The sequence below is a fragment of the Mauremys mutica genome, chromosome 1, assembly GCF_020497125.1.
Source record: "Mauremys mutica isolate MM-2020 ecotype Southern chromosome 1, ASM2049712v1, whole genome shotgun sequence".
NCBI lineage: Eukaryota > Metazoa > Chordata > Testudines > Geoemydidae > Mauremys > Mauremys mutica.
This window is the reverse complement of record NC_059072.1, coordinates 259458060-259484899: the sequence shown is the minus strand read 5'-3', so window position 1 is coordinate 259484899 and position 26840 is coordinate 259458060. Positions and strand designations below refer to the sequence as shown.

At 41.0% G+C, this 26840-nt stretch overlaps 1 protein-coding gene across 1 annotated transcript in view; it reads right to left on the bottom strand.

Annotated features, from left to right (window-relative positions):
• NALF1 (NALCN channel auxiliary factor 1) overlaps window positions 1-26840 on the bottom strand; it is an 802045-nt gene that overhangs the window by 6508 nt on the left and 768697 nt on the right. Inside the window, exon 2 of the mRNA XM_045008194.1 lies at window positions 9311-9482. Coding sequence (XP_044864129.1) covers window positions 9311-9482 — 172 coding nt within the window. The remainder of the gene's footprint in view (window positions 1-9310; window positions 9483-26840) is intronic.

Genomic DNA, 26840 nt, shown 5'->3' with positions numbered 1-26840 from the left:
TTCAGGCAGTTGTCCCTGGGGCATTTTTTCTGTGTATGTGCGTGTGCTGGGAGAAGGGAATGAACACACTGTTATTCTATGCAATATTAACACCATTTTTATACAAAAACATATAGGGCCAGATTTTTGAGGGTGTAAATCAGTGTGGCACCACTGCAGCCAATGGAGCTTCAGTGATTCATAACAGCTAAAGGCCTGTCCCCAAAAGCTATGTAATAAACTAATTTTTTACTTCCTTTTTTTGGTGTGCCTTGTGCTGAGCAAAGAGGAGAGGGAATACGTAGCCTGCTTCTAACCCAAATCAGGCCAGAACACAATTGTTAGTGAAAGGTATTAGCACTGTTGAGTGTATTATGGAAAGGGTAAATGCGATACACATTTAAACAACTAATTATATAACAACTTACATACTGTAATATTGCTTTGCGGTTTCCGGAAATCACAGAAGCCCACACCCTAACTTACTATGATTTGAGAAAAGTGAGTTTACAACCAGAAATGATATTCTTAAGAAAGGGAAAATGCCAGCTTGATGGTGTAAAAGCTTTATGATACCTATTTTTTAACAAAGGAAACATTACTCTGTGTGCTAATAATTGTCCAGTTAAGCTGACATCACATGCTATGAAAGTACTGGAGAAGATTACTGAAAAGTATCTGTGCTGAATGGTTGAAATTTGGAAGTGTCAGTATGGATTCATGACAAGACGAAGCATGAATGATGACATGTTTGCATTATGAATGCTCATGGATAAGTTCAGAGAAAGGAGATGGCAACTGGGCATGGTCTTTGAGGACCTGGAGAAGGTGTACGGTTGTGTACCAAGAGAACTAGTTTGATGGAGTTTGTGACTAAGAGATGTGCCAGAAGACTATGTCCATCTTATCCAGGGTATATATGAGGGAGTGACTGCTTTCGTCAAAACTACATGGGGCTACAGTACAGAATTTTCAGTACATGTTGCATTAGGGGGTCAGAATTCAGCCCCTTTTAACTTGTAGTTGTTTTGGGTGTGATAAGTGAAAATATACAAAGGGAGCTGCCTCGGAACATGCTGCTTGCAGATGACTTAGTAATATGCGCAGAAGATTGTGAGACCCTGCAAGCCAGCTTTGAACAATGGCAACACAGTTTTGAGTGGGCTGGACTTAGAGTGAACATTGGTAAGTCTGAGGCTATGATAACTGAGGGAGTAGGACTCACCATTACAATCTATATACCACACAGACTATGCTGACAGATTGTGCCACACACTCTCAAAGAAACTGTGGAACCACCTGATCAACATCCTATACAGCAAACAGGGAAAGATTAAGAATGAACTCTCAAAACTGGATACTTTCATAAAAAAACAACCTTCCACACAAACTTCCTCGTGGCTGGACTTTACAAAAACTAGACAAGCCATTTACAACACACACTTCGCTTCTCTACAAAGGAAAAAGAACACTAAACTATCTAAACTACTACATGCCACAAGGGACCACAACAGTGGTTCCCTTAACCCACCCAGCAATATTGTTAATCTTTCCAGCTATTCTCTTAGCCCAGAAGAAGAGTCTGTCCTATCTCGGGGCCTCTGCTTATGCCTCTCCACCCCCACGAACATGATACAGTTCTGTGGTGACCTGGAATCCTATTTTTGATGTTTTCTACTCAAGGAATTTTTCCAACACACCTCTGAACAACGTACTAACACACAGAGACCTTCCTACCAACACTACAAAAAGAAGGTCGAAACAGCAGACTGGACTTCTACATAGAGTGCTTCCGCCAATGTGCACGGGCTGAAATTGTGGAAAAGCAGCATCACTTGCCCCATAACCTCAGCCATGCAGAACACAGTGCCATCCACAGCCTCAGAAACAACTCTAACATCATAATAAAATAGGCTGACAAAGGAGGTGCTGTCGTCATCATGAATAGGTCGGAATATGAACAAGAGGCTGCTTGGCAGCTCTCCAACACCACATTCTACAAGCCATTACCCTCTGATCCCACTGAGAGTTACCAAAAGAAACTACACCATCTGCTCAAGAAACTCCTGAAAAAGCACAAGAGCAAATCTGCACAGACACACCCCTAGAACCCTGAGCAGGGGTATTCTATCTGCTACCCAAGATCCACAAACCTGGAAATCCTGGACACCCCATCATCTCAGGCATTGGCACCCTGACAGCAGGATTGTCTGGCTATGTAGACTCCCTCCTCAGGCCCTATGCTACCAGCACTCCTAGCTATCTTCGAGACACCACTGACTTCCTGAGGAAATTACAATCCATTGGTGATCTTCCTGAAAACACCATCCTAGCCACTATGGATGTAGAAGCCCTCTACACCAACATTCCACACGAAGATGGACTACATCAGGAACAGTATCCCTGATAATGTCAAGGCAAACCTGGTGGCTGAACTTTGTCCTCACCCATTTGGGGACAACATATACCTTCAAATCAGCGGCACTGCTATGGGTACCCGAATGGCCCCACAGTATGCCAATATTTTTATGGCTGACTTAGAACAACACTTCCTCAGCTCTCATCCCCTAATGCCCCTGCTCTACTTGCACTACACTGATGACATCTTCATCATCTGGACCCATGGAAAAGAAGCCCTTGAGGAATTCCACCATGATTTCAACAATTTCCACCCCACCATCAACCTCAGCCTGGACCAGTCCACACAAGAGATCCACTTCCTAGACACTACAGTACTAATAAACGATGGCCACATAAACACCACCCTATACCAGAAACCTACTGACAGCTATACTTACCTACATGCCTCCAGCTTTCATCCAGACCACACCACACGATCCATTGTCTACAGCCAAGCTCTATGATACAATTGCATTTGCTCCAACCCCTCAGACAGAGACAAACACCTACAAGATCTCTATCAAGCGTTCTTACAACTACAATACCCACCTGCTGAACTGAAGAAACAGATTGACAGAACCAGAAGAGTACCCAGAAGTCACCTACTACAGGACAGACCCAACAGAGAAACTAATAGAATGCCACCAGCCATCACCTTCAGCCCCCAACTAAAACCTCTCCAGCACATCATCAAGGATCTACAACCTATCCTGAAGGATGACCCATCACTCACAGATCTTGGGAGACAGGCCAGTCCTTGCTTACAGACAGCCCCCCCAAACTGAAGCAAATACTCACCAGCAACCACAGACCACACAACAAAAACACTAACCCAGGAACCTATCCTTGCAACAAAGCCCATTGCCAACTCTGTCCACATATCTATTTGGGGACACCATCATAGGACCTAATCACATCAGCCACACTATCAGAGGCTCGTTCACCTGCACATCTACCAATGTGATATATGCCATCATGTGCCAGCAATGTCCCTTTGCCATGTACATTGGCCAAACCGGACAGTTTCTACATAAAAGAATAAATGGACACAAATCAGACGTCAAGAATTATAGCATTCAAAAACCAGTTGGAGAACACTTCAATCTCCCTGGTCACTCAATTAAGACCTAAAAGTCACAATATTACGACAAAAAAACTTCAAAAACAGACTCCAATGAGAGACTGCTGAATTGGAATTAATTTGCATTAAATTAGGTTGAATAAAGACTAGGAGTGAATGGGTCATTACACAAAGTAAAACTATTTCCCCATGTTTATTTTCTCCCTCCCTCACACTGTTCCTCACGCCTTCTTGTCAACTGCTGCAAATGGACCATTTTGATTACCATTACAAAAAGTTTTTCTCTCCTGCTGATAATAGCTCCCCTTAACTGATCACTCTTGTTAGAGTGTGTATGGTAACACCCATTGTTTCATGTTCTCTGTGTGTATATATATATATATATCTTCCTACTGTATTTTCCACTACATGCATTCGATGAAGTGGGCTGTAGCCCAAGAAAGCTTATGCTCAGATAAATTTGTTAGTCTCTAAGGTGCCACAAGTACTCCTGTTCTTTTCACCATAAAGGATATCACAGGCAGAGAATTTAAAAGAGTGAAATAATTTAAATACCTAGGATCAATGGTTGCTGATGAGTATCCTGGCATCATACTAAAGCTGTTTGGTGCAAATGGTGCGAGCTGACCCCAGTTCTTTGTGATAAAAAGATGCCAGTAAAGGTAAAAGGTAGAATGTATGTATGTATGTATAAAGCATATGACCCATCTTACTGTATGGAACAGAGACTTGACCAGCCACAAGAAAGGAAAGCAGTGTGCTATTCACTATGGCAGTGAAGATGTTGAGATGGTCAAATAGTTGGACACTCCATGATGGGAAATGACCGAGGTTGTAAAGGGCCTAATTTGGTCTGCTTCAGTTGAAGACAAGTTGAGAGAGGCTAGACTATGTGGGTATAGGCCTAGCTATTGGAGACTGGAGAGCTATGTTGGTAAGATGGCTCTTGCAATTACTATGGATGGAAGACAACCAGAGGGGAGGCCAAAGACTCAATACATAGACCAGATATCAGCAGACCTTAGAGCAGTGATGGGCAACCTGCAGCCCATCAGGGTAATCCACTGGCAGGCCGTGAGACAGTGTTTACATTGACTGTGCACAGGTTTTCCATTCCCGGCCAATGGGAGCTGTGGGAAGCAGCAGCCAGCCCTCCCCGCTTCCTGCAGCTCCCATTGGCTGGGAACAGCGAACCGCAGCCACTGGAAGCTGCGGTGGCCGTGCCTACGGACGGTCAATGTAAACACTGTCTCATGGCCTGCCAGCGGATTACCCTAACAGGCCGCAGGTTAGCCACCACTGCCTTAGAGAGACCAATTTGCACGACAGCCAGGTATACAATCATGAGTTTTAGAAGAAGGCTATAAAATCACTGATCCTGAATAGGGAAGTGGCAAGAAAGAAAAAGACTGGGAGATGAAGGCAGGGGACAAACAGTAAATTTAGTGTAACATATTTCTGGACCAAGTATGTCATTTCTCCTGGTATGTGCCAAGAGCATCATAAATCAGATTGAACTCAGATTTATCGTTTCATGTATTCTCCCCCAAAATGTTGCTAATTTTGCTTTGTCTCAAATATGCGGTGGTGCTAACCTAAATGAGACCAACATTTTCTGAGTAAAGCATAGTTAGATTGCTATTCATATCAAATTGAAATAGGGGAGTGTACATTCAAACACACATGCACACAAACCCTGGCTAAAACTTTCCAGTGAAATTCTCTACAATTGGATGAGGCTGCCTATGATGGGGTGCACTCAGGATGGGGAAGGGTTCACTCCCCACTGTGGGCTGAGGATGCCACACCCCCATGTCTCTTCTGGGCATGCTCAAGATGTAGCACTAGTATAAGTGGGAACAGCTCAGCTCAGTCGGGGCTAGTCGCCGGAGAGGAAGGATGCATGCTGCAGGCTCCAGCTCAGGAGCTGGCGATACTGAGACTCAAGCAAGTGCCCAGGTACCTGAGGATGCCACTCGGAGGTCGCCGCTATCAGGGTCCTGGGCTGAGAACTGGTGAAACAGGGAAGGCCCAAGTCTCCCTACCATGGCTGCCCCCATCTGGCAAGCGGCCCAAGCCTATTGACTCCAGCCCCTAAGCCTAACTGCCCTGCAGACAAGAGTGAACCTGTTGATTCTGGCTGCTAGGCCTTACTGCCCTGTGATGCAGGATGTTGGTATTGGATCTGGTCGCTAGGCCCCATTGCCCTGGGAGTCAGGGTATTTCTAGTGCTAAGCCTTACTGCCCACAGAGGCAGGAGTCTGATTTGTCTCGTATACCCCAAGTTTCTTCTTCTTCTTCTTATTCACTCCCTGTGGAGCATAAGGCGCCAACCCTCACTTAAAAAGTACTGGCTTACAAAAATCAGACATAAAAATACAAAAGTGTCACAGCCACACTATTAGTGAAAAATTGCTTACTTTCTCATTTTGTCTGTACAAAATTTTAGTTTGTACTGACTTCACTAGTGCTTTTTATGTACCTGTTGTAAAATTAGGCAAATAATGTGTTGATGTACCCCCGGAAGACCTCTGTTTACCCCCAGAGGTACATGTACCCCTGGTTGAGAACCACTGCTTTGGGGGACACAGAAGTATATGTCATTGGCAGTCCATGTAATTTAGAGAAACCTTTAAATTGCTCTAAATGATGCTGGGTAGGGCCAAAAGTGTACAAAGTGTGTCTTGCACCTCCACTGCGAACTTTTCTGTATGATTCTCAGTCACAACTGAGGATCTAACCCATTAGATTTTATAACCCAAAATGCAACCACTTTTTTAAGAACAGAGAGAAGCAGTTTAAATACATACAGCCAGATGTTCTAGCAGTAGAATGATTTGGAAAGTGTTATGGGTAAGAATTGCTAGTGCCTCTTTTCTTCCCTCTGACCCTTCCAAGGAAATACCTGTCCTTAATTCCCCCCAGTGCTTTGCTCACTGGAACATCATGCTCTGGAAAAGTAAAGGGAATCCCCATATTATAAATAATACGCAGAGTTTCTTTTCAGGCAGGTTTAGATAAATAATATTTATTCCTTGTTTCAAACCAGTAAGCCACCTGGCTTTTCTTAAGATGTTGAGATGTCACCTTTTCCCCACTAGGTGTCTCCCCTGCTCTATCAAAAGTCACAGTCTATGTATACAAAAGGATACTAATAGTTAAAAGCCTTGTATAGCAATCACAGTTCACAGTATTTTGAGTGAAAAAGCCCTCTCTATCCTCTTATCTAGGCACAGTTAGAAAACAGCATGTGACGTTAATATTTTCATCTTGGGCTATGTGCTGCATTCTATATCAAATAAAAACAGTAACTACCAATACACCTTTTCAGCTTTCTTGGCTTCTGCAGTAATACAATGAAACATCTTCCTGCAGGAGTCAATCAGTCCATCTTTCCATTTGGCCTAAATCTCTAGTGGAACCTGGAGAAAACAGCCTGTTACCATGGAGAGGAAGAAGAGAAACCTCGATTGTGAAACTATTGCCCCTGAAACCTCATTAAAGAAAAGCAGGGGCTCTGGAGGGCTGTAATTTCTCATAGAGAAGGTCACCCCATAAACACAGGGATTCCTTTCTTTTCCAGACAAGCTTTGGTGTAATGCAATCAGCTCCATAGCCAGTCAAAGTCCTGCCCCTCCCAGGGGCAAGCAAATCTCCAAAAATCTCCCACTAGCACAATCAGATTCAGTTCCTGCTGGATATCTATAAAAGTAAAACTCAAAATCTTGCAGGAGAACCTGCCGACTTTCTCCCTGCAGGATATTGTCACAGTTAGGCACAGCAGAGTTGCTCAAGCTAACGGTGCCTTGGTTTGAAAGAGCGAAGGCTTGTTGCAGAGCACTGTCCTTAAGAAATTCTTGATCATGAAACTTGCTCCTTTCCTTACTTTAGTGTGTCAGAGCCCATTTGCCTTGACCTTAAGAAAGCTTTGTAATGGCCATGTATTTTGGGCTGGCTTGGGAAGGGGTCAGATGTCAATATTTGAAGACCCAATGTTAGAAACCTAGAACCTGATATTTATAGGTCATGAGCACCTGCATCTTCCACTGACTTTAAATTACAATTTGGGTGCTCAGTGCCTTGGACAATCAGGATGTGGGCTTCTAAAGTTAGCAGCCAATGAAGTGAGGTACCCAAAAGAGAAGTAGCTTTTGAAAATTTGAGCCATTATGTTAAAATTCATCTGCCATGATGGAAATCCAAATACAACAGCATTTTGCCATTGTCCTAGCACATTACAGTATGAAATCAATTCTATAGGGCACAGAACTGTTTTAAGTAACTGAATCCCAGGTGTCCAAAATATCTGGTTAATTAAACATTGTTTAATGTAACCCAAAGATTGGATGTGTCTTCACCAAGGCCCAATGGGACATTTTCATTGCAATCCAGGTTCCCCAAACCTGGGATGAAGCCACTGATGTTGCATCAATTGGCTTCTCAAGGGTACAACAACAGGTATTCACAGTGCTAAGCTTGGAGGATCCAGAGCATGTACTATTCTCATAGAACTAACTGGCATGGGGAAAGCTGGTGGAATATTTTAAACTATGATCCAACCTGGAGAACCCAGAGTACAGTCTTTGAGTGGCAGCCTACGTGGCACCATTCTGGCTACCAATCAAGAATGGACGGGAGCAACTTTGAGGTCTGCACTCTGGGACTGAAGAACCTAGCTTCCTTTGAATCAGTTTCAACCCACTGATTATCTGAAGGTTTGGGACATTGCATGTCAGTAATTGAGTTTCATTGTCAAAAATGAGTGAAGAGCAAGAATTACACTATTTTAACAATCAAGGTGCATACCTAAAGAAATATCGTTACATGGATAATATTTTATCATTAAAAATATTGGGGGAACAGTACTTGCTAAAGTAACAGAAGTCTGGGAGAACCAGACTGGGAAGATCTGCATAGGGAGCAGCAGCTCTATGACACTGTCTCCACCAAAGCCCACTGAAGCCCCTTTATTCCAAATCTACCAGTGTTGGGGTTCCGAAGGTGAGACCAGGGTATAGCCAGTGCAGGAGCATCTGTTCTCTGTGGAGTGTTCCTCTCCAGACTCCCTGAACATCCTCAGAGACAGTTAGTGCTGTTCTAAACAACATTAGTTCCCATAGCTACCTCACTCACCAGATGCCCAAAACATCTGCCTGGGGAGGCAATACATCTGCCAGAGGCAGCTCAGCCAACATTGGGGAAGAAGACCCATAGATCATTGCGGATGATCCTGGATCCATGGGGAAGGGAGAAAAGTTCAGCTATGAATCCTAAACTTCTGCAAATTTAGGCCCTCATATCCTCTTCGGAATCCTCCACATTCCTCCACTGTGTAGAGTTTTCTGGGCTTTCTGTCCCATGCCCAACAGGAGAATATGAAATTACCCTTGATTTTATCCTGACAGTGTCCATTTAAAAGTTAGGAGGAGAACATGACTAGCAAATTACTATAAATGTGTGGTAGACATAAGATGTGAGAATGCTGAGGAAGTTGAGTGTGGCAGACACTAGCCTCACAGCTTAAGTCACTATTCTGTCTGCAATGTCTTAGTATTATATAACACAGAAGTTACCTCTTCTCACTAAAATTATTAAGCATAACAAATTATTAGAATATTTTTCTGTTGGAAATGTGCTTTTGTCAAGTTAATTACTCTGGTCATAGGTAAACCATAGAAAATGTGGCATAGAAAGTATTGATTCAATGCCTAAAACCTTTCAGAAACTGTTTGATGAAGCATCCCTTCAGGCTCTCATAGTTAAAACTATTAGGAAACAACATGGCTAGCCACGCTCTTCAAAGTTAAGTTTGGAATTAAAACTAGTGAGACATGTTGATCTGCACCGTACCTGTACAGATGAAACTTGATAGTCCTCCATAGATGACATCATCATTGTCTGGTAATATAAATGGACACCTTGTCTGAACCTCCAAACAGTATTGCTTGCAAGGAATTCTGTTGCTGCAGTGAAACTGTGTGACTTCAAAATACTGGGAACAGAGCCAGGCTTTGTAGACAGTCTGGAAAAAGAGAAGAATCAGAAGTATAGATGGATGACAATAGCACTGTCATTATCAGAAGCACATAGTGTACTGCACACCTACACTGATGCTGGTTCTTAAAGCAAATTTTAAGAGAATATCACCTGAGTAAAATAAACCCATAACATATCACTACTCTCCCACTTCTGTAAAGAAAACCCCAACCAAGCCATCTATAATGACTGTGATGTAAAAACACAAAACATTACTCAATCATGATTGGATTAATATTATTCTGTAATCTTATTTGTGTAGAGATGTACCATTCTCTGATGCTCCTTTTAATTATACACGTGTCCTGTACTTTACAGATAAACTGTGGTTCTAAAAAAATTAGAAATAATTTGGTAAAAAGGCACAGAACCTAAACACCAGAAGGAATTTCAAAGAGATTTATTTAATACACTCCGGCCTATTTGCTCTTCATAATTTTACCAAATAGGGCAAAGCCTTCAGGTCACAGTAGATGGTGCTGTTTCCCCTCAATTAAACTCCAATGCAGTCTGCAGGATTAAGGAGCACATTCGAGTGCCTGAACACCAACAGCCACACACTAGAGGATAAAGTCAGGGAGAATATTTACATGTGATCTAGATCCAACCCATTAAAGAGTCCATCATCTGAAGCAGTAAAGCAATCCGGCCGAATAATTTATTTTAAAGAAAATTGATTTTGTTTGGTTTAGTCTTGTGGAAGGTATTTTCTTAAGACACGCTATCATTCATAATGGTAACTTGAGCCTATTAGGTATACAACTGCTTCATACATGTGAAGAGTTGCATTTGCTGACTATCAAGCAGCCATTGTGGGGAAACACCTACTAACCGAGTCCCAAAACAATTTCCTGGTTTCCCAATATATAATTTATTTTTATTTTTAAACACGTTATTTACTGGCTAAGATTTTATCTAGTTTGCTGGATAATGAAAATTTCCATTCTGTATTCATTCAAAAATATCTGAAAGATTTAGTAACGACATTTCTTCTATCAGAGGCTGAAAAGCAATATAGTTTAACTGATTATTTCTCCTCTTTCTATGCCTGTTTTTAATAACAAAAAAAAGGAAAACTGAGATTAAAAAGTTTAAACACTGAAAATTCAATAGCAGATACTTGAAAGGACTAATTTGCTAGAGGGTTTGGTTCAATGTAGGCATGTTTCATCTTATCAGTTATAGTTTTTATTAGTGTCAGTAAAATTTTAAGTTCTATAATTATCTATAATTATTTCCAAGGTGGTAGCTCAAGAACCACGGAGCTATTATTTTTAGAATATTTGCAATGGCAGCAGACATGGCAAGGTTTTTACGTGACAACTGAAAATAGTGTCACTAATGTGGTTTATGTTAACCCCTTTGTACCTGCTTACACGGAGCGTATTCACAATAAATGATTATCATGGCAGCAGTCCAGATGATATATGTATTCTATTGTTCTCAGATAAAGTTTGAAATTACAACTGAGGCCTGGTCTACACTACGGGGGGGTGGGGGGAGGGTCGAACTAAGGTACGCGACTTCAGCTACGCGAATAGCGTAGCTGAAGTCGAACTACCTTAGTTTGAATTTCCTACCTGTCCAGATGCCGCGGCTCCCCCGTCGACTCCGCCACCGCCGTTCACGGTGGTGGAGTTCCGGGAGCGCGTTCGGAGTTCGAACTATTGCATCTAGATTAAACGCGATAGTTCGAACTCCGAGAAGCCGAACTCTCCGCGTCGACCCGGCGGGTAAGTATGGACCTACCCTGATTCTGTATACAGTGTTGTTGTAGCTGTGTTGGTCCCAGGATATTAGAGAACAAGGTGGGTGAGGTAATATCTTGTACTGGACCAACTTCTGTGGGTGAGAGAGACAAGTTTTAGAGTTTATACAGAGCACTTCAGTCCTGAAGAAGAGCTCTGTATAAGCTTGAAATGTGCCTCTCTCACCAACAGAAGTTGGTCCAATAAAAGATATTACCTCACCCAAATGATTCTCTCCATATTTAATATATACCCCACCATGCTTTCAATAGTTCGATTGATCTAATACCATATATTGTCACCTGTTGGTATAATGAAAATAACAAGTACATTCTTTGTAATATGTGGTAATCATAGTCTATTGGTTGGAGAAGGAATCCTGGTTCTGACAAAAGATTAATTTTGACCAGTCAATCACCTCCCTGTGCCTCAGTTTACCTATATGTAATATACACTGTATTTCACAGTCTGACACTTACTATGTATAAAGTGCAAACAATCCTAAAATGAAAGCTGCCATGTGAATTATCTACAAAAACCAATATTGGTTTATGAATGTCAATTATGCAGTATAGAAAAAAAACAGATAAACTGGTGTATACATTTAAGTGGAACACGATGTGAGCATTATTCAGGAGTAGGGTTGGTTCGGAACATTTTGATGAAATGTTTTTTTTTCCATTGGAAAAATGTTGACTCATCAAAACTGAAATTTTAAGTGTATTGGTTTCAATGAAAATTTAATTGGGAAAGTTTCTCAGATCCAGAATTGAATTTCTCTTCAAAACCAACTAATCAGAATAGCCAGTAGACTAGTGGGTCTCTAGGTCACTCACCGAGGGTGTGGAACACCCAAGTTCAATTCGCTACTCTGAATTAGATAGAGCAAGAACATGAACCTGAGTCTCCTATATCCCAGGTGCGTGGTTTAACCACTTAGCTTTGGAGCCAGTCTCTCTTTGTCTTTCCCAAGGAACATTTAATTATATATACAAAGCGGAACAGCTCTAACAGAAGAGATTGACAGACAGTGTCTCTGTAGCCCAGTGTTTATGGCATTCAACAGAGATGTGGGATTTATTTGAAATACTATATTTCTATACTGTGGAAACTCTATTAGTAGGTGCTTGATATATTTAAATAGAGACAGTTGGTGTCACACTGATATCACATAATACCAGATACCAGTTTATATACTTACTAAACTGGACTAACTGCCTTTGATTCTGTAGAACCAGGTTCTATAGACAACCTGTATGAGCCTGTACTTGTTCACTAATCATGTTATCTGAATCCAACAACTTTTACCTTAATATTTATGGACATTAGCAAACTTGTGAATACTCACAAGAAGTATCCTCTACTTGCATAATCAAAACTTGCTATGTAATATCATTTATTTTGCATAACAGCTTTCATAAAAAATCATCACAGGTGATTTCCGCAGCTGATTATAGTCTGTAAACAGGCTACAAATAGAAGTCAACTGCAGAAATTGCCATGATATGCCATATATCATATATCTTGACTTTAGTAAGTCTTTTGATGTTGTCTCACGTGACCATCTCAATAGAAAACCGGGGAAGTATCACCTAGATTAACCTACTATAAGATGAGATCTATCCTGGATCTAGTTCTAGTCAATATATTCATAAATGATTTGGATAAAGGAGTAGATAAATGATTTGGATAATGGATATGGTTTATAGATGATACAAAGATGGGAGGGGTTTTAAATGCTTTGGAGGACAGGATTAGAATTCAAAATGATCTTGACAAACTAGAGAAATGTTCTGAAATAAATAGGATGGAATTCAATCAGGACACATGCAAAGTACTACAATTAGGAATGAATAATCATTTGCACATATACAAAATGGGGAATGACTGCGTAAGAAGGAGTACTACAGGAAATGATCTGGGGGCTATAGTGGATCACAAGCTACCTATGAGTCAACTATGTAAAACTGTTGCAAAAAAGTTGAACATCATTCTGGGATGTATTAATGGAAGTATTGTAATCAAGGTATGAGAAGTAATTCTTCCACTTGGCTCATCACTGTTAAGTCAACTGGAGGAGTGTGTCCAGTTCTGGGCACCCACTTTGGGAAAGATGTGGGAAAACCAGAGAAAGTCCAGAGGAGAGCAGTAAAAGTGATTAACGGTCTAAAGAAAATATGGCCTACAATGAAAGTTTTAAAATATTGGGTTTGTGTACTCTGTAGAAGAGAAGACTGAGGGGGGACATGATACCAATTTTCAAGTATGTAAAAGGCTTTTATAAAGAAAAGGGTGATAAATTGTTCTCCTTATCTACTGAGGACAGAACAAAAAGTAATGGACTTAAATTGCAGCAAAGGAGATTTAGGTTAGACATTAGGAAAAACTTCCTAACTGTAAGAATAGTTAAGCGCTGGAACAAATTACCTAGGGAGGTTGTGGAATCTCTGCCACTGGAGGTTTTTAAGAACAGGTTAAACAAACACCTGGTGGGGCTGGTCTAGATAATACTTAGTCCTGCCTTAGTGCAAAGGACTGGACTGATGACCTATTGAGATCCCTTCCAGTCATACATTTCTATGATTCTCTATGATGCAGTAATATGAAAGCTCACTTAAAGATTCAAAGGGACAAAATTGGTGATTCTAGTTTTACTGGATGCACACATTTGCTGGATGTTTCTATTATTAAACTCCTAATATAAATGGTTATTTAAACTGGCATTTAAGTGCTCAGAGTGATGCTTCAAAGGCTCAGACTCACAGCTATAATAGGTAAGTGAACTTGAAACAGACCCTTGAATAGAACACTCTAGATAAGTGCAAAGCATTATAAATGAACCTAATCCTAAAAGATGGTAGGCATCTGCAATTTCCACTGAAGTCAATGGATATTGCAGGTGTTCCACATCTCCCAGAATTTCAGGCAGGATCCAATGCCCATTGAAGTTAATGGAAGACCGTTAATTGATTTAAAAGGGTATTGAATTGGACTCCTGGTCCATTAGCGTTATCCCAAAGTCTGGAACATTATTTGAAGCTTATTCTGACTGCACTTCTTGTATCTACAAACTGGACATGAAATTACATGTTAAAAGTCTCTCTCACAGAATTTTGCACTTCTGCTGCTAGCCATGTACTCAACATGGGAAAACACTAACCTACCACTGCAAAGCTCAGAAAGATTATAGGTTCTAAACATAGAGCAAAGTTCATGGAGGAGTAGAACCACTTCCCAAATCCCTATTAGCAACTTCATTTTTTCCTGATTTCAGTAGGAGATAGGCATATAGGTATTTTTGAAAATCCCACTGAGCTTCTATGTGCATTTTTTGGCTCGTAAACTTTTACAAAACTGGCCCTTTGGCTGATTCTGAATGAGAAAGCTAATGGAGGAAGAGGGCACAGGAAGCCTTTTTCTCCTTTCGCTTGCACCTGTATGCAACCTACCTAGACTGCTAACACTAGAACTCCCTGAGCACTTGGGCAGATTAGGTAGTTAGTGTTCCTTGTGGTGCTCTATGGCCCAAAGACAGTGCAGGCAGCAGTAGGGTTATGACTAGGGTCCCATCTCTGTGTGTGCCCTGGGATCAGGCATTGGAGGAAGAGTATGTTTCTCCTTTCCAAAGAAGGAGTGCCATACAGCAATGCAACCACTCTTCTCGCTGCCCCATACACACATACACCCAAACTTGCCTCCCAGTGCTCCCCGAGGCATTCTGCCTGCACTTGTCCTGTGCAAGCAGAACATCTAATAGCTCTTTGTAAGGTATTGGCTTCTTGTATGACTGAGGGAGTGATGTTGCCCACTAGAGGGAGAACCTAACATTAATACTAGTTAAATGAGATCACCTATAGCTCAAGTGTTAGAACGGAGAGGTTACTCACATTCTGCAGTAACTGGAGTTTCTCAAGATGTGCATCCCTATGGGTGCTCCACTTCAGGTGTGCATACGCCCTATGCACCTTCAGAAATTTTCAGTAGCAATGCCCATATGCATAAATCCCATACATCCTTGTGCCCTTCACTGGGGCTATATAAGGTTTCCCAGGAGAACCTCCTTCAGTTACTTCTCCACTGCAAGTCCCCCAGAGAAATTCCAAAGCAGAGGAGAAGGAGGATGAATAGTGGAGCACCCATAGGGATGCACATCTCAAAGAACTCCAGTTAATACACAAGGTGAGTAACCTGTCCTTCTTCTTTGAGTAATGTCGCTATGGGTGCTCCACTTCAGATGACTACCAAGCAGTATCCCCAGCTGGAGCAGGGAGGTTTGGAGTTGTGTCCAAGACTGTAGACAAGACTGCATTCACAAGGGAAGAATGGACAACTGAATAGTGCTTGGAAAATATGTGAACTGAAGTCCAAGTTTCAGCCTTGCAGATCTCAGCAATAAAAAGAAGAGTCACAGAGGTGGAGAGAAATCTGGTGGAATGGGCCCATGTCCTAGGAGGAGGTTGTATATCTTCAGATTCATAACAGGAAATGGTACAACCAGAACTCTGCCTAGAGAGCCTCTGGGTGGTCACTGTAGACCCTTTATATCTGTCAGAATTGACATGAACAGTTTGGGAGACCTCCTAAATAGCTTGGTCCTATTCAGGTAGAAGGCTAATGACCTCCTAACATCCACAGTTTGCAGCACAGCATCCTCCTGTGTCTCATGTGGTTTAAGGAAAAAACTGGGAGATGGATGTCCTGGTTAATGTAAAGCTCAGAAGAGACTTTTGGTGGGAATTTAGAGTGCAGACATAGTGAAACATTATCTTAGAAAAATACTGTAAGGTGTGTGGGATGTCAGCCATTAGTACCCCTATTTCCTCGACTCCTTGGGCCAAGGTGAAAACCACCAAGAAGGCCATCTTCCATGAACAATGTAAGGAGGGTACAGGTCTCCACTGGTTCAAAGGAAGGTCTCATAAGACACTTGAGTACTAAATTAAGATCCCAAACTAGAGTGGGTTCTTTCCTGTAAGGCAAATGTCCCCTAATCCCTTGATAAATCTTACTGTTGTCGGATGAGTGAACACTGAGAATCCCGCACCCAGGGAATGAAAAGCTTTTATAGCAGCCAAGTGAACTCTGATAAAGTTTGCAGATAATCCCAATTCCATGAGGTAATCCAGGATAGCTGAAAAGGGAGAATAAGCTTGTGAAAGATGCTGCTGGTCATACCAATGACTGAATATTTTCCACTTTTGAAGTTAGATATGTGATAGAGTGGGAATTTTCTGTAAATATTTTGTATGGTTTGTGTGCCTCAGTTTCCCCCATATGCTCAATTGTCACCTAAGGGGTGGAAAAGGGCTGTTTAACTCTCAGGCAGGCTACCACACACACATGTGTGACTGATGCCTAGTTGTCTGGGGCCTGGCCCTCTGTGATTGGTGAGTTACTACCTAGGACTTATGAAGCATGGAGAGCTCTCTTCCCTTCCCCCACAGGAAGCCAGCTTTGTTTGACCAGCTGGACAACCAAGGCCTGAAGAAGGGCCAGGTGGGACTGGCCTGGGAATTTGGACAAAGGGGACAGAGCAGATGTCAAGAGGAACACACCGTTTGGCTGGGGCTCTGGGCTAGCCAGAATGGAGCATGTTATAACTTTCTTTTCTCAGTGCTAACTAAGGACTTCCTATGCTGTGTTCCTATTGACTAGGATGTTTGGGGCACATGTGCAGGCCAAATGGATATTGCTTCCGAAAATCTCCAATCAAAGGTGCATGGGGTTCATGTGCACCTGAAGTGAAGCACTCCTACAGACACTACTCAGAAAAGAACCTGTGTTTTTGGAGTTGAATTATGTGTGGTATTTATGCAACACATAGGTTTGTTATAACTTGCCCTTTGCCAGTACAGTTCCACATCCCTGTCAGCATGCCTCCAAGAAGTTCACATTCTGTCTGGCTTTCAGATTGTTAGGAATCTTGTCCTATCTGCTGAAATGCCCCAAATCCTTGGAGTTCACAGATTCTTCCCATAGGTTTCTGCTGTTATATAAGAAGTTACATGTGAAACCATCAATGAGAATGTATGTTGACTTACATGCTGGCTATGCATGTTGCAACTATGTATTTATAGGCAGCTATTCGTCTTTTTTTAGCACTTCAGTGGCTAAGCCAAAGATTTATAGTCACAGTAGATGCTCCCCATCCCCTTACCTTTTATTGTACACAATACAACTATTTAAAATAATAAATGTTATTGCTAAAAATTTTCCATTGAATTTTTCTGAGATATGGGATGAATACTGTATGTGTGGGGTTGTAATTGTGTTATACAAGTATTAGATTGCTGTAGAAAATGCACCAGGCTCATATATTTTCATGTACAGTAAATGAAGCACCAATTTTGTTCATTCATAGCACAAGATAAATTATTCATGACCATCATTTTGAGGAGGATTTTCTTTTTCATTCTCTCTCACTCTTTCTCTCTGCTCCCCTCCCTTCAAGTGGGCATTGCTTCTACCTTTACACTACCCTGTTTTTTTCATCTTCTAATTTAACATCTATTCAAACTGCCCGGTATTACTTGCTAAGGTGAACTGGTCTTCAGCTGTCTGTGAGAAAGTAAAAAAAAGGGGGGGGACCTCCATATTGCCTTTTTCTATTAAAATACTTCCATTTCTATATTCTCTCCATTGTTTTCCAAGTCAATACTTTTGTAAATTTACTTACAACCGAGAAAATACCTACAGAATATGAATGACTCAAGCATCCAACACACACGTGCACAAACATACCTGCACACACACACTCAACAGACACGTTAAAACAACTAAGCACCCCCACTTGTAAGATAAAAGAGGAGCTTAACTGGAATCTTGGGGAGGGTGAGCCCTTATAGTGCCTTCATCAAATTATCACGTCATTGAAAAAGGGCATGGGAGTTCTCGTTCGTGGACATCAGATAAGACAGAAAGCTCTTTCTCAGCATATGCTGGCTCAGTCACTGCCAAAGAAAGGACACTGCTATTTCTTCCCAGATAGATACTGTTGCTCCAAAGCAAAACAAAGTCAAAAGAAAACTATGGATCTTTATACAAGCTGTCCTATAACTACCACTGTTTCTCTGTATGATGCTGGGCAAAACACTAGGAACCCAAACCAGCAAAGCAATTAAGGTGGGATTTTCAAGAGCACCTAAAAGGAATTATGGTAGATGCATCACTCCAATTGACATGTTTGCAGAGCTCACCTTTAACCACCCATTTAACAAGCAGGACTACTGTTTAACTATGCTTAGATAGATAGATAGATAGATAGATAGATGTATGCATTCCTCTGAACTCAACTTGGGGTAAATAATTTAGCATTATGAATGACAGCTTGTATCTGGAACTCTACACATATATGTAGCTGTCAGAATATAAGAGCAAGTGAAAAAGTTCAGTGCTGTGAAAAACACTTCTTTCAAAATCTCTTCATTCTTCTCTGGCATATTTTCCTTTTCTCTCCTCCACCATTCCTCTCCTTTTCTTTATTTAAACAAAATGACAGTGCTGTTTTTGGACAGGCTCCAATGCATATATGTGATTTCTGATTTACTAGTGAGCTAGCCCATTACTAAGGCCCTACTTGAATTGTGGGGTGATTGTCAAAAAACTGCAACTGAGTTGTGGACAAGCCATGGAAAATTGCAGAAAAGTAGTAATGGACATTATTATTTGTGGTAACAAAGTCCGTTATTACTCTTCTGAGATTTTCCGCTGTCAGTCTTCCGGGGCTGAGAGTGGGGGCCCGGGGCTGATAGCGGCTGCCCAGGGCTGACAGCGGGGGCTCCACTCTCAGCTCCTGGGCACCTGGTGCTTCCACTGTCAACCCTGCACATGGGGGAGAGGGGGTTTCCTGCTGTCAAAATTTCAATGGAAGCCTAATATTGAGGAATTTGCAATTTCCACACTATCGCAAGTTAAATAGCGCCTTACCCATTACCATACTGCACAATGGCTGCAAGGGCAAATGTACATTCTCTCAAATTCTAAACATACTGACACATTCTGGCTTTCTCACTCTTCATTCCACTCCCTGATCTCTTACCTGCTTCTCTTCTGAAATGCCAACGCAAGAAAAAGGTTTGTATGTCAAAGTGTCAGGGGTAGAAAGAATCCTCAAGATTTCACATTGAGTATAGGTCTCTAGTGCAAAATTGTTGGCTCTCCAAAATCTGACATACTCTCTAAGGGTTCAATTCAATAAAACTTATGTTTCATGGAAACCAACGTAAGGCTGTGGAAGCTGTAGAAAATCCATTTTTATGGCTTTCACAGTACAGAAGCCTGACATTTTTTTTTTAAATGAAGTGGACCTTTAACCAAGGAAAGGGTATATAAACTATACTCTCTGTTATAAGACTGTGTTAACTATCAAGAGATTCTAGTGAAACCAGGCATGCAAAACTTAGTGATTTGTACATTAAACCAAAAACTCACGAGATAAAAATACAGTGTTTATAATATTTAGTTTGTGTGCATTTTATGAGTTAATCACAGCAATTAAATATAGCCTTTTGGACATTTTTGTTATTATACCATTGCCCTGAACTCTGGTTTTTTTGTTTGAGTTGCGAGTTTTGTAACTTTGTTGTGTGTTTATACACATGTGGGTAATATATATTATGTACACCACAGACACAGATGCACAGAATATACCAAGATATACAGGCACAAATGGAAATATGTGCTATACACCTGTATGGAACAGAATAAGTGCATTTGTCAGATTGACTTTACTAAAAATGTTAGCCTACATGTTCCAATTTAGGTAATTACATTCTTTCTATTGAAAAGTGATAATAATCATAATAATCTTTACTATTGCTCCTTGCAAATAATATATTTATACCATAGAAATATTTGTTATCTGTTAGGCAGATGATAAAGCTGTTTAGTTATTCACCATTTGGTATTCATTATATTCCTGTTTAAAAAGGTTCAGTCAGAGGTCAGGAAGTGGAAAAAAATACTGTGCGACTTTGGTGACTAGTCACATGTCACAAGTAGTTAATGATAGTGATTAAAGAAATTATTAATTGACAAACCAGAGGCTGAAATTTGTTTGCTTGTCAAATCATAGCAAGTGGATTTTGGGGGCGGGGGAGGAAAGCCTGTTTGTGAACAATTTGTGAACAGCAAAAAGGAGCTAACTTCTCAACTCATATTATTGACAAGGAATAATTCAACCAGCTATATTCAGGATATAAAACCAGCCCCGCTAAATAGGAGACAGAGCTCACAAAGAGCTCCTCTTCCGAGCTGTAGACCTGGGTGGGCACTCATCTCCTTCTCCTTGGGGAGGGTCGGGCCAGCTGGCTGACTCCTCTGAGGCAATTCTATGACCTGTGTTGTGCAGGAGCTGCTCATAATGGTTCCCTCTGACCTTGCAATATGTGCATGTAAGAGATATCAGGGATGCTGGCTGGATTATCTACTCAAAGCAAAACACCTGGAATCTTACTAATTCCTATCCACAGTGGGTGCAAATGAACCAGGTGACTTTTGCAAGTCATCAGGCAGAGGAGGTCACCATTTTGGATGGTCATAGAGCTGCTCTTCACATTGGCTGTCCTTTGGAAGGTGTCCACATTAAATGTCAGTGATGTTGTCCATTGCCCAACAGCATATAGTATGGTATGACCAGCAGGATACTGGCACAAAACTAACTTTGCGCCATGTGACCAATATTCAACCAGATTGTCAAAATTATAAGTGGCAAATGGTTAAATTATATATGCATATATACCCACCGTATCTCACTGTCTCTCTCTTTCTCACACACACAAGTTCTAAATAATCTGCCTTCTGTCAAAACAGATTTAGCATGTAGACTGAATCATCTGAGTCACACTGTATGAAGTGCATCAGCAGAGTAGAATGGAAAAGCCCTAGAGTGTCTAATCAGTTTCATTCTCTACTGCTGTCAATTCTTCATCATTTTCAAGATATGAATCTTTTCTTCCTCCTTCCCCCTCCACCATTGCTCACACCACAACACTAGAGATTCTATGTAATATTTCAAAAGAAAGTGAATAAGTACTCAAATATTTTGACTTTCTTCATTAACAATATTCTGATGTTAGCAGCTGGATTATCAAAATAACAATCAAAACTCAGTTCCTGAAGCCTTCTGAAAGGTTTATAGCGCAGCTGTGAAAAAAAAAACCTCCCTGAAAACCATCACTCATGTCAGACTTTCAGAGCTGACACACTCCTGCACAATGAACTTCCCTCACACTGATTCCTCAGAATGGAGTCTAACTCTCAAACAAAGCACACCATTATAATGTATTTTCATCAACTGATAGAATGGTGAGAGACCTGTGTTGGCTTTACAGATGCTCTGTCCGTGGACATTATACACCATTTCAGATAAGTATATCCTACTAACTGAGATAAGTACACTGACAATATTGCTTTGGGGAACAGTGTGTTATGATTCCAGTCTCACCAGTAACAAAGATTGCAATTATTTAGGGCGTGATTCTGCCACCTTAGTTAACATTGAGCAGTACCTTAATTTGTGACTAGTCCCATTGGTTTCACTGAGACTACTGGTGGAATAAGTTACTACTCAGATTGAGTATGGGTGGCAGAATTAGACCCATAGAAAACACAGGACACAAAAAATACTTTTAAAAATTCCTTTTTATTGCAAGCTGATAGTATCACAGTGCAAATAGTGTATGATTGATCTACCTCTTTATTATGGCCCCAATGCAGCAAGACACCTCAGTATCATTCAATGGGTTCATTAATGTACTTAAAATTAGGCACATACTTAAAGTACCTTGCTAATTTGCTGGCTGGCCTTTCCTGAATGGGGGGGCCTACATGCATTATTCTGGTACATTAGTGGAGGAAAATGCACCATGAGAATAGACATACTTATATATTAAAAAAACCTGCCCATTCTAAATGGATTCTAATGCTCATTTTATACTGTACAAACCTGTTCTATCTTGATATTTGTTTTTAGTACAGCAAATACAAAAACATTCATGAAGGGCAATAGAACGCGAGTTTTATTTATCATCTGAAATGTCCAAAATATGGATATTTTTTCTTAGTTTGTAAGTATTTTATTAGATGATCAGTTGCTCTGCCTCTAGTTCATAGGCATTTGTTCATGCATGTGTGCCTCAATTAATAGCATTTGCTGGAGTTTTGACATAAACTTATATTTAAACCATTTTCTAAATATCTATTTTGGCTGAATTTCCTTTACCTCATTTTTAGCACAGTCTGTGTCAGCTATCATCATTCCAAACATTTGGACTGAGTTACCAGTCCCCTAACTGGTATTTGAGATTGTAGCTCGCCAAGCTAAGATATTGCTGAATATGCCAATGATTGACTCAGCCTTGGTAAACGCCAGCAAATTACTTTTTGTGAGAGCTTTTTAAGCATTTATTTGCCAGATAAATCCTAAATCCCAAACCTGAAGTCCTTATTCATGAAAAACACCCATTGATTTCAGGACTGGGCCCAATGTTGGCATCATGAGGATACACAGTTGAAAGAAAATCTATGACCACGTGTGACTGGATCTTAATATAATTATTGATTTCAAGGCAAAGTTGCAGTAGCTCAAGCATCCTCTTTGTTTAGCAGCTAAAAGTTTGCTCTAAAAGTCACTATTAATGCTTATGTAGGCTCCACAGCAGAGAATATAATAGCACTTGTCACCTACTGACCAATGCTATGTATGTACAGTAACCGTGTCTGAAACATTACATTAGGATCACCCTAGGATGTGTTCTCTTGAGTAACAGTGGCTCTTCTTTAGGAATACATGGGTCAACCAAAGACCTGCTTTGTGAATCAAGACCTGAGATATAATATAGATGGCTTACAAATGTACTTTATACAGACTACATGACCAAAATATAGATGATCAACTGATACAAGATCTGATTAAATCTGACAATAGTTCTGATACAAATATGAACTCCCTCAGGAACTTTGTCAATTTTGAGCACTGAGAACTGCTTGACTCCAGGAATATGGCATGTTGAATACATAGTATAGCATGAAAAACATTTTAATGCTTGCTCAAAAAGTTTTGACCCCGGTAGATACAATACTGTGTACTAAGAGAAGAGGCAAAACAGTTTATTAGTGTTTCCTGACCAATACCAATTCAAACAGAATAACTTGTTTTTGTCTGTTTTAATAAAGGCACAAAAGACTATGATCTCATGGGAGGCATGGTGTATGAGTTTTTCTTTTAAAATATGCGTAACATTTTATTTCAATTTGATTTGAAAATAGATTAAATGTTAAGACGAGGCTGAGATTTGTTTTCTAATATATTATCTACTTTAGTTTCAAGTCAGGTGTTACATAATTAGCCTTCTCTTAACAAAACACAAACACAAAGAATAAAAAGCTGCCATGCTCATCTCTTTGTTGCTGGTCTGAGAAAGACACCTAGAAGAATGTAGAAGTGACAGTTACTCTTACAGATATATTTCTTTGAAGATAGGCAAATTACCACAGTAGAGATTGCATCAGTGTCTTTCTGTTATTTTAGCAATCTTTAAGTAACATTAAAAACAATCACAGAAAAATCTAAAGTGTTCGTTGCACAGAATCCTAACTGACCAATTAAATTAAATTTCTGCAAGGAACAGATATTGTATGAAAAAAGTATCCACTGGACTAGTGTCATCATTAGGAGTATCATCAGAGTTCTCTAAAAACAGAATTCACTAAGCAGTACAATACAGATGATATTATAACAGAGCTCTTCTGTATTAGTGCCTATAAACTGTCTTTTAGAAATCATAAATATCCCTTATGGTTAACTTAAGGGATATTTTAAACTAAATAATTAATTACCAGGGCAATTATCTTGGTGGAATGAGGAAAAGTGGGGATTAGCATTTGATTCTGTTACCCCACTAATGCTTCATCAAACTAGAATTGGACAATTACTGAAGTTTGATGAAAAACATTTTCACTTGGGCAATAGATGCCAGTGGTTTCCATGAACTCTTAAAGTGAAATCACCACATCAATGTTTAAATGAGACTCTTTTAAAATAAACCAACTGTTCCTAAAAGTCAGCCTTACTGTAAGCTCTCAGGGCCACCATGCTGGAATCACTCCTTCCATAAGTTTCCATCTATGGTATCTTATAAATTTTCACCTTCTGTTATACAATTACGTTTGAATTCATGAATCTTGATCTCTGACAGGATTGTAATATATTTTGTAAGATCTCATATTTTATCCCGGGCTCCATCACCTTTTTCAAGTGACTTTGCTCTATATAAATCAACCCAGCAAGTCACTTGTCAGGAGACTTAAGCTACCCACCATCAATGCATGCATGATTCTAAGGGAGGAAGCCAGGGTTGGCTCCTTCCTCATCTCCTCTTCTTCCTCCTGGAGGAGCTCAAATCAAGGTTCCCCTCTCTTTTTTCTACAGAGCTCCTAAGTTCCACAGGAGAGAGGCTCCATGCCCTTTTGAGGCAGAGCTTTTGTGGTGTGTATAAGAACTGCTTTGCCACAGCTGTCTATAATTTAAAAACTGCAAGTAGGTAAGTGGTGTTGTCAAGGGCTATATAAATGTATATGTTAAGGATGGTGTCTGGTTTCTAGTGCTTTAAGATTCTTGTTTCCTTTGGAACTGTCATGTCTTATCAGAAGAGTTTTTCAACTTGTACTGAATTTTCAGCTTGCTCACTCAGACTTAAGAATTCTCTGTTTAAATCCAAGCAAACGACTGGAAATTCAGTAAATAAGCTGACGGAGACTCAAGATAAAGAGTTGAAGCACTCAGAGGAAATAATACATGGCATTGAAGACAAGTCAAACCCTTCACAACATGAAAATTACTCAGAAGAGGAAAGACTCACAATAATGACAAGAGCCTGGGATAGTTTACATACTATGCAAGCTGCAAGTTGTGTTACTTGACTGATTTAAAATGCTTTTATTTTAGCCATGGTCACAAACATCTTCTAACCAGAATTTGTCAGTTGTACTGCAAACTGTCCTGAGAACTTAGACTAACCTTACTTTTTTATCCTCACTCAAACTGAGCCCAGCGAACAAGGCTTGAGGGGCCACTGAACTAAATGACACTACCAGCCTACATGTCTCCTGGAGTTATACTATTTTTTATTTTGATACACTTTCTTCATAAGGGATTTTTGATGGGGTATCCACCCCCCACAAGCCCTGATTGGGTTAATGTGGGACAGGAGAGGCCATTCATTTTAGATGCTGCACCTGGAAGGGAACCAGGCATTGACAGGGCCTAATAGCAGATGAAGCCCAGCTGGGGGAGAAGCTGGGCTAGCATTATAAAGCCAAGAGGTGAGAGCAGTAAGGGGATGTAGGGAGGAATTTTGCAGTTGTTCCCCAGAGGGAAAGGGAGTTGGCTAGGGATAAGAAGGAGAGTAAGCCCTGGACTCTTGCCCTGACCTGGGAAGTCTGCCAAGAAGGGTGAAGTGGCCACGGGGAGCAGAAGAATCTAAGGAGACAGAGCGGTGGGGTAGGAAGAAGTCGAAGGACACTGCAATGGGGCTGGAGACTGAGCAGACCTACATTGCTCATCACAGGGTTTCTGAGCTGGAACCCGGAGTAGTAGGCAGGCCTGGGTTCCCTTACCAGTCTCTGGGAAAGTGGAACTGGACTGAGAATTAGAACAGAAGACTACTTGAGGCAACATTTGGACAGCTTGTCCAGAGGGACTTTGTTACCTCAGAAGTTGGGGGGAGGGGAGGGAGCAGAGGACTATATAGTGACATGCCCAGGGGGCTGAGTCAACAAAAGGGAGCACCCTGAGTCACTTGGGGGGAGGGGCCTTAGCGTGAGCAACTGGTGGAACTGGGTAGCAGATGGGGCAAGAGCTAATTCCCTGGATTGGAACCCTTTTCCAGGCCTGCACATATGTATGTAGCTGCCCCAACTTCAATGGGAGATATGTATGCACCACCAAGCATAAAATTAGATTCTAAAGCATTAGTCACCATATTTTTACATAGATCTGATTAAAAACAATACTTTAATTCTGGTCACTTGTGCAAAATGTCGAGTGCAGTTCTTCTGGGATCACTAGCTTACATTATTTCAGTCAGAGCACCATAAAGTCAGATCCTATGTGCTAGATCAGGGGTTGGCAACCTTTGGCACGTGGGTTTGTTTATCTGCCGCATCCACAGGTCCAGCTGATTGCGGCTCCCACTGGCTGCAGTTCACCGCTCCAGGACAATGGGGGCCGTGGGAAGTGGTGTCGGCCAAACCTGTAGACACAGCAGGTAAACAAACTGGCCCCGCCCACCAGGGGACTTACCCTGGCAAGCCGCGTGCCAGAGGTTGCCAACCCCTGTGCTAGATCACCTCAGGTCAAAGGGCTCATAGCACAGCTGAGAAGGAGGCATACAAAGGTGCCCCCTGAATTCCATTGATCCTGTGGCTGTTCTATGCAGGGCTAGTTTCTCTGAGACGGGCTAGAACATCCTGAAGGAGCTGTGACAGCAGCTGGGGATGACTACAACCCACAGGGCAGCCCTAGCTATGCCCCTTTCCTGCATCCACACCTTCTAAGCTGGTAGCTACTTGTGTAGAAATTGCTGCAGTAGTATCCC